General features: G+C 36.3%; 2 protein-coding genes across 4 annotated transcripts in view; one reads left to right on the top strand and one right to left on the bottom strand.

The window, feature by feature from the left end:
* Positions 1 to 276: 276 nt before the first annotated feature.
* Positions 277 to 4,509, bottom strand: LOC111459840 (putative axial regulator YABBY 2). Of its 2 annotated transcripts, XM_023102921.1 has the most exons (7): positions 4,133 to 4,509; positions 3,409 to 3,513; positions 2,421 to 2,534; positions 2,163 to 2,295; positions 914 to 962; positions 760 to 835; positions 277 to 552 (listed from the first exon to the last, which is right to left on the bottom strand). In XM_023102921.1, exons 3-7 carry the CDS (start codon positions 2,511 to 2,513, stop codon positions 487 to 489), a joined length of 417 nt encoding a protein of 138 aa, XP_022958689.1. In that variant the 5' UTR covers positions 2,514 to 2,534; positions 3,409 to 3,513; positions 4,133 to 4,509; the 3' UTR covers positions 277 to 486. The 2 variants fall into 2 exon arrangements, with proteins under 2 accessions (XP_022958689.1, XP_022958688.1); XM_023102920.1 differs by lacking the exon at positions 3,409 to 3,513.
* A 3,398-nt stretch (positions 4,510 to 7,907) lies between these two features.
* LOC111459280 (replication factor C subunit 1) overlaps positions 7,908 to 9,085 on the top strand; it is a 15,508-nt gene continuing 14,330 nt past the window's right edge. For both annotated transcript variants that reach the window (XM_023102101.1, XM_023102100.1), the window contains exons 1-3: positions 7,908 to 8,003; positions 8,375 to 8,449; positions 8,638 to 8,763. In XM_023102101.1, the coding sequence (XP_022957869.1) occupies positions 8,447 to 8,449; positions 8,638 to 8,763 (129 nt within the window). In that variant the 5' untranslated portion in view covers positions 7,908 to 8,003; positions 8,375 to 8,446. The remainder of the gene's footprint in view (positions 8,004 to 8,374; positions 8,450 to 8,637; positions 8,764 to 9,085) is intronic.

Genomic DNA, 9,085 nt, shown 5'->3' with positions numbered 1-9,085 from the left:
CGGCTCGTTTGAAACAAGGCCAAAAAAAACAAGTGAATAACTATAAATCGTGCTTGATTCCTACTATTTATCTTAGTTAGCTAGCTCGTCGATCTTTGTCTCATTTGAAACAAGGCCAAAAGAACGAGTGAATAGCTATAAATCATGCTCGATTCCTCCTATTTATCTTAGTTAGCAAGCTCATCGATCTTCGTCTCGTTTGAAACAAAGTCAAAATAACGAGTAAATAGCTCTGAATCGTGCTCGATCCTCACTATTTATCCAACACGAGATTCTAAAAATGAAAAATAAGAAAAGTTCGTTATAATAAATAGGTAATACCGTTAATCTCACATCTTCAAAGAACAAGAAGAGATGGGAATGAAATACACACACAAATTTAAAGCCTAATTAAAAGGGTGTTTTTATTTAGTAATTTTATCAATTAATACACCATGATCTCTAGAATTAACACGTGGCAGAATCCCATTGGAGACTTAAATGGACTTAATTACTTTGCTTATTATTTCCATCCAGCTTCTGCCCTAAGTGGATGTGAGGTAAATGTGCCCACTGCAAACCAAATACAATAAGCTCAATAATTAGATACATTAATCATTTAATTAATTACTTTAATTAACCAATGTTTTGATATTATTAAATATATATATATATATATATATATATATATTAAATGTGTGACATTAATATTATATTGGCCATAAGTATAAAACATTATAATTAATTACATAAAGAAAAGGAAGAGATATAAGAGCTTACATTTTTAGCTGCTGTGCTAAAGGCTTCTCTGTGGCTTATGTCAGGATTGTTAGCCTTAATCCTTTGGATTTCCACTCTATAAAACAGGATTATTAGATCTTAAACATACTTAATTAACACACTAATCCTAAATTAAATAAGTAAATCAACTTACTTGATGAACCTGTTGTATGCAGAAGGAATTCGCTGTCTTTTCTCCGGTGCTGCCCACATTCAAAACCATTCTAAATTTACTCAAAAACCCACAAAAATATAAATAATTTGGACTACTCGACCCAAATTATAAGGGTTGAGCCAGGTTGGGTAAGGGTTCGGTTGGGTTCGGTTAGATCTTTTTTCCAATTTGACTTGAACTAGGTAAGGATAAGGGTCGGGTTGGGTTCGGTTAGATCTTTTTTCCAATGTGGCTTGAGCTTTGTAAGGATAAGGGTTGGGTTGGGTTCAGTTAGATCTTTTTTTCAATGTGGCTTGAGCTTTGTAAGGATAAAGGTTGGGTTGGGTTCGGTTAGATCTTTTTTCTAATGTGGCTTGAGCTTTGTAAGAATAAGGGTTGGGTTCGGTTCGGTTAGATCTTTTTCCAATTTGGCTTAAGCTAGGTTGGGATAAGAGTTGGGTTCGGTTAGATCTTTTTCCAATTTGAGTTCAACCATGTTAAGATAAGGGTTCAGTTCGGTTAGATTTTTTCGAGTTTGGGTTGTGTTAAATTTTAAAAAAAAAACTAAAAAAACGGTTTAGTTCACGGGTTCCAACTTATCTTCATCAAGTCAAACTTAAATATAGAGTTTACAACACAACACAGGCCTATCCTACTTTTCGAATATTTGACTTTTGTAATAGATATCAATGATGTCACGTGTTGATATTTAAGTTTTATAAAATTTTCTTAAATAATAAAAAAAATGAACAACCCAACGACAACCCGACAACCCAATTGGACTGTCTGTAAACCCTATTCAGGTCATTCAGAACACCAACCTAACCTAACCCGAGTACAACCTAGGTTAAATCGACACGATAAAAAGGAATTGAATGAGAGAAAAAAAAAAAATATATATATATATAGAATGAAAAAAAAGTGAAAAAGAGCAGAGGAATCAATGACATATCACAAATGAGTGAAAGGCAATTCAGAAAATAGCTTTGTCACAGTATTTCATATTTTTGTGCAAAGTGTTAACCAAAATAACCCATACATAAAATATATATATACATACATACATATACAAAGAATAACACAAATATGCATAAACAATGGCCCATGATCTTGATGGGTCAGATTCTATTATGCATGAATGGTCACCATCCATCATGGGGCCATCCATCCATATGCATCATAACACATTAATCCCAATAATAATAATAATTGCATTATTAGTGAAGATCATAGCAAAGAACAAACTCACGGCGAATTGGAGGGATTCTATGTTGGTCACGTTCACCAGATTCAAGTGACCCAATTTTGCTGCATTTTGAAGATGATGAGCCTCTGTCCTTGCTTGAATCCTCCGGGCTCGTTAGTTGCGGCTGCTTGTGATCCTAAAATATGAACCCGTGAGTACTCGACTCAACTTGACTCGACTCGTGGGTTTGAGTCTAACGTGAGTGTTAGGTAGGTAGGGTTAAAAATTTGAACCTTTGATGTTTTGATTAGACGAGGTTACCTCTTGTGGAGGAAGTACTTGAAGGGAAGCTCCCATGTTTACGGAGAGTAGATTTGTGCAATGGCCACATCTAACAGTTACGAGTGTGAACATGCTGTTGCATGGAACACTTACCTGCCAAACATAACATGTACAAAAACATTTTCCTATATCCTTAATTACATCGAATTTTCATAATAATGGTAAAGGAAGAGGTTAGAGGAGAGAGAGAAGGAAGAGTTTGGGTTTGTTTTTGTGAAATCTCGAGAAACTAATCATTTTTTATAAGGATGTGGAACGTAACGCGTTTTAAAACTAGCCCAGAAGGAAAAACTCAAAAAGGACCATATCTGTTAGTAGTGGGCTTGTGTTGTACACATCGGTTGAACTGGGAAACGAAACATTTCTTATAAGGGTGTTGAACCTTTCCCTAAACGGGTTTTAAAACCTTGAGGAGAGCCCAAAATGAGAAACTCAAAGATGACTATCTGTTAGTAGTGGGGTTGTGTTGTACACATCGGTTGAAGTGGAAACGAAACATTTCTTACCAGGGTGTAGAACTTTTCCCTAAACACATTTTAAAACCTTGAGGGGAGTCCCGAACGAAAAACTCAAAGAGGACAATATTTACTAGTGGTGGGCTTGTGTTGTTACAAATAGTATCGTCCCACATCGGTTGAAGAGGGAAACGAAGCATTTCTCATAAGGGTGTGGGAAACTTTTCTCTAATAGACGTGTTTCAAAGCCTTGAGGGAGAGCTCGACAGGAAAAGCTCAAAGAAAACAATATCTGTCAGCGATATGCTTATACGATTACAAATGACATATCTCACATTAGTTGGAGAAGGGAACGAACCATTTGTTACAAGAGTATGAAAACTTTTCCCTAGTAGACATTTCAAAGCTCAGAGAGACAATATCTACTAAGGTTGGGTTTGGGCCGTTACAAATGGTATCATCCCATATCAGTTAGAGAAGAGAACGAAACATTTCTTACAATGATGTAGAAACTTATCCCTAGTAAACGCGGTTACAAATGGTTGCCCATAGGAGAGAGTTTGAGAGGACAAATTTCTATGTATCTTTTTCAATGGTGACTCTTAATGACTTCCAATCTGACACCACCGCAAGCAAGACGATAAAAGATAGGAAAAAGACATGACTGGAACGGAAACCATAGAGATGATGGCATTACACCAAAATCAAAAAACAAATCACCATGAACAAACATCGATCCATCGATCGACCATCTCGTGATCATCTCTACTCCGTTCTCTAAGCACCTCTTTTAAATCCCAAATTCAAGATCGAGAAGAAACTACAAATCATACTTTAATTTAAGCATAATTCAACTAGGTACGGTCTATTTTACAACCAAAGAAAGAGAAAAAAAAAAAAAGATCAACGGATCGTTTATCGTTCATCGAAAAATTGAAGAACCCTAACTTTTGGAGTTAGATCCATTTAACAATGAATTTATGGAAATTGGTCATAAAATATAAAGAGAAAACAATATATGGAGAAATATGAAAAGATCTGGAGATTTGTAAGCAGTGTTTGAAGATTCCAACAGGAAAAAGAACAAGACATTGATTTGGTTTGAAACTGATAAAGTGAAACAAATGGTGTTTTCAGCTGAAAATGAGAGTAGTGTAACAAACACAGCGCCATAAAACTCCATGGGGGGGAAAAGCAAAGAATTGGTATTAAAGATAGAAAGGTTGAGGTTTGTACCGCTAAAATGGTGTTGCAGAAGTTGCAGTGAACATAACAAACACGTTCTGATGCCATCATGTCCAGTGACATTTCCTTCTCAGGTTGCTTAATCCTTCTCTTCCACCACACAATATGTTAGAAAAAAAACAGCTCTTTTAATCAAATTCTTGTTCTTTTTTTCTCTCTATGTCAGCTCTAAATGATCAAAAGAACTAAGAACAAGGGAGAGAGGGAGAGAGGGAGAGAGGGAGAGAGAGAGAGAGAGAGATTTTTTTTTTTTTTGGGAATGTGTACAAAAATCTGAAAGTTGAGATGAGGATGGGACTAGTCTGGTCGAGAGAGAGAGAGATGTACTGTAATGGAATGTAAGTGGGGAAGTTGTATGGAGCTAGTGGTTCTTTTGTGTGTTTGAAAGAGAGAATTGGAGGATTAAGAGGCGTCTGGGTGTGAGATTTACGCTGATTGGAGAGAGGAATGAGGGTCGATGAGGGGTCTTGAAGGTGGGTATGTTGTGAGATTTCATGTCGATTGGAGAGGGGAACGAGTGGTAGTGAGGATGTTGGATCTTAAAGGTGGGTGAATTGTGAGATCCCACGTCGATGTCGATTGGAGAAGAGAATGAGTATTAGTGAGGACGCTGGGCTTCTAAGGTGGGTGGATTGTGAGATCTCATGTTGATTAGTGAGGGGAACGGATGCTAGCTAGAACGTTGTGCCCTAAAGGTGGGTGGTTTGTGAGATCCCACATCGGTTGGAGTGGAGAAGGAGTGTTAGCGAGGATGTTGGGTCTCGTAGGTGGGGAGAACAAGTGTTAGTGAGGACGTTGGGCTTTGAAGATGGGTGGATTCTGAGATCCTATATCGATCGAAGAGAGAAACGAGTGTCAGCTAGGATGCTGGACCTTGAAGATGAGTAGACTGTGAGACCTTACATTGACTAGAGAGAGGAACGAGTATTAATGAGAACACTAGACTCTGAAAGAGTGGATTATGAGATCTTACGTCAATTAGAGAGGACAATGAAACATTTTGTTATAAAGGTGTGAAAATCTGAACGGTAAAGAGAGAAGAGAAATGAGTGGGGGCAAAGGAAGTGGGGTTATGTTATGATTGAATGATTGAGTGGGTGAGAATGCGAGACTAGAAAGGCTGAAACCCCTTTCTTTCTTTAACCATCTCCGCTTTAGAAAGCCGACGAGGGGCGACATATTAATTGTGGAATGTTTAGGATCCCGTGGGAGTACTATCACAAACCTTCCAAAACTAAACTATTTTTAACGTTTTATATTAGAGACGTCTATTTTAAGATCAAGGTCTCGATGGAATTAGGTCCGAGATTGCATTCTTTGTACTGTCCCGACCCAATCTCTGTCTCGCCCTATTTACAGTGGAACTTCGATCTAACATTTTGTTTAAAATTAGAGATGTTCATTTAACTCATATGATAAGGGTCATACGAGAATCCACCTCAAATAGAGAGCTAGAAACAAAATAAGATATTTCTCAGGCTAAACAGAGTCAAGACGAGGATTGTATTTTCCGTGCTGCCCCGACCCAATCCTTATATATTTCATATCGAGAATCCTTTCTCTGAGTCTTGCAAAAATAAACAGACAATATCGCTAAGAACGATTCTCTCCCGCCTCACATTACATCACCTTGCATTTTCGACGTCGTATGTGCATTACTTCGAGTAACTATTTGAGCTAATGATGCTTAAATGATTTTAAAAGTGGCTTATGGAATGAGCGCAGGGAGAGATGGGCCGCATGAGATGATAACTAAAAAGCGCCACTTTATGAAGTTGGTTTGAAGTACCTATCATAGGTTTGGATCTCACCTTCCACTAGTGTTTTTTTTTACCATGACTCAATTGATTATTACTTTTACTTTTAACGGTTCAATTCATCATTTATTTTTACCGTTTTTACCTTTTCTTCTTGGATTCGGGTGAAATTTCAAATAAATAATTTTGTTTGTGAAAAGTTAAAGCTGAAAATGTGAAAATGTTCATAAAAAGAACAACACTATAATTTAAGTTTCTTCCACCCTCCGACTAATTTTATTATCATTTATTAAGCTCGTAAAAATAACATGTAATAAAATATTCGTACATAAATAATTGCATCGAGTATTATGTTAATTAAAGAAAAAACATGAATTTATAAATAAGAAACAACACCCTTAAAAAAAATAAAATTATAAAATTTTATATTTAAAGTAGATAATATAATATAATACGAAGGTAAAGTAAGTATTAATTTTTTTTAATTGAAACTAAAACATTACTTTCCAAAACAATTAATTAAAAAAGGAAGTGCACGTGGCTAGATATTATTGGTTATAAACATGTGATAGGCCCCACTAATTTCTTTTTTATTTAATTTTCCATATATATATATATATGTTGGAAAGAAACAAAAGGGATGGTTTCAACCTTTGTATCACTAATCACATCTTGTCTGGTTAGAGAGGTTCTAAAGTCACGATCCATCTGCAATTCAAACGGGGGAATGGACGGACAGATCTTTCCCCCTTTTCAACTTTTATTTTATTTTATTATTATCGTTGTCGGGAATAGCTTACTTTTGTGCATGCACGAAAAATTATATATGTAAAATATTAAATCTCTCGAGAGTTTTGTAATCTGCAACGGTTTTAATGACTCTCCGACATGGCATCTGTTATTGTATCTATTCACGTTGATGTCAATTCTCGTGTTTTTGGTGTTTTTTAATTCTGACTTAGATACATGGACTGTGATGTCGTTTTACATCGATTATGTTGGCTGACATCTTATTTTTGTATGGTTATTAGACAAACGGGGCCACGTTAATAAGGCCTCAATGTCTTAGTCACTTGGTTCGGTGGTCAAATAAACATAAGCCAAGTATTTTATGTTGGGTTGATTTTTCGGTTTCTTGTGTTAAATTGGCGTAGATTACTGAGAGAAATAGTCGTACGTTAGCTAATTAAGAAAAAATATAACATTATTTCTATTGATATGAGGCATTTTGGGAAACAAAAAATACAGCAACAAGGGTTTATGCTCAACGGGATAATATCATACCATTATGGAGCTTCGTGATTACTAATATGGTATCAGAGACGTACCCTTATGGAGTCAAGTCATGAGAGTTCATGTTCAAAGTGGACAATATCATACTATTGTGGAGAGTCGTGTTCGTCTAACATGGTATCAGAGCCATGCCCTAAACTTAATCGTGCCAATAGATTGGTAAATCCTCAAATGTCGAACAAAGGACTCCTCGAAGGTAGTAAAAAATGACTAAGACTCCAAAGGAGTCGAGGCTCGATTAAGGGGAGACGTGCTTTGTTCAAGGGAAGGTGTTGGATGATGAAAGCCGCACGTCGACTAATTTAGGGAATGATCATGAGTTTATAAATAAAGAATACTCTCTCCATTAGTACGAGGCATTTTGGGGAAACCCAAACCAAAGTCACGATAGCTTATGCTTAAAGTAGACAATATCATACTATTGTGGAGAGTCGTGTTCGTCTAACAACTTAGCTATGCTCATAAATTTCTCAAGTGTCAAAGAAAGAAATCAAGAGTCTAGAAGATTTCGAATAAAGAGTATTTTTTTTTTATATTTTAAAATTTAAATATAATTGAAAATTTTAAAAATTTAGATGTATTTTTTTAAGAATACGTGGGAAATTGAGTAATTATATTTTTATTAATTTAGTTTTATGAGTAAGGGTATTTATGTCCCAGAAAAGTCTACAGGCGATTACAGGTTTGACGTGGCATCATATTTTTATTTACGATACTCACTCACCCGCCACAGTCTTCGAGCCATTGCAATCTCCCTCCAGCTTCCAAGGCACGGAAGCAGCCGGCGATCTTCGACTAAGACGAACTGAACGGTATATTCGACTTCTTTTCGGTATTATTGCTCAACGGAACCTGATTTTCTTCGTTTTTGTTCATTTAATCGCCTTCTCTTCCATGTCAATTGAGTTTCATTCGGTGAAAAACTGATATGACGATTCGAATTTCTTCACATTCCCGGAAGTGAGCGGTGGAAAATTTTCTCGTGGTCTATTGTTCTTCTTGTTTTAAACGGTTGTTGAAAAACCCTAAATGTCGAGGACCGCATGCTCCTCATACTTGGAGACAGATGTTTTTGTTAACTTGCTAGTTTTGTTGATGATCATAGCGTAGTCGAGTTACTCGATTGTGATTATCGGGATACGGTATCAAGAATTAATGATTCTGATTTTTGATGAACTTTCAGAGCTCGGTCGAACGGTGAACTTGATAGTAGAGTGAGCGTTTTTGCCTGTTGCGCTCCCTCTTGAACTCCATAATGGTGAGTTAGGGTTTTGATTCAATTATAATTGCTGCGGTACTCGTTTCTTTCTTTAATAGTCATAATGAAGGAAGCCATTTCTTATATTCTTGAGTCTGGACTCGTTCGAGAATGACGTTTACATACCTCACATTTGATGATGCCTTTTCTGGTCTTCTTTACTACTAAAATTATGATGTGATGGACAGGCGGATATTAGAAAATGGTTCATGAAAGCGCACGATAAAGACAATGGCAGTGCGTCAAAGCATGCAAAACCTGATTCAAGCAGTAATGAGAAATCCGCCGCAGCTGAACTACAGTCCGGAAAAGCAGTGTGTTTTCTGACCCCTCTTCTTAGCGGTTGAGATGGCATATGTTCCAAGTATCATTATATTCCTGATGCATTTCTAATTCTCTAGTTGCATATTTCGCCGGTCCTTATATTCTATAATAACTCATTTTTCTGTGCATATTATGAATGCCTGTTTCTGGAACCGTAATTCTTGTAAGTTGTGTATCTCGTATTTCTGAAAGAAAAGGAGCTATATTTCAAACCTGGTCTTGAGATGAAATATAATAAAAAACACATTATTGTGATGTTAATTGTCTCTAGTCTTACCTAGGATCCTGCAAAAAAAAAAAAAAAAAAAAAAA

The sequence above is a fragment of the Cucurbita moschata genome, unplaced genomic scaffold (genome assembly GCF_002738365.1).
Source record: "Cucurbita moschata cultivar Rifu unplaced genomic scaffold, Cmos_1.0 Cmo_Scf00022, whole genome shotgun sequence".
Classification (NCBI taxonomy): Eukaryota; Viridiplantae; Streptophyta; class Magnoliopsida; order Cucurbitales; family Cucurbitaceae; genus Cucurbita; species Cucurbita moschata.
Note: the sequence above shows the minus strand (reverse complement) of the source record. Positions and strands in the feature narration are given on the sequence as shown.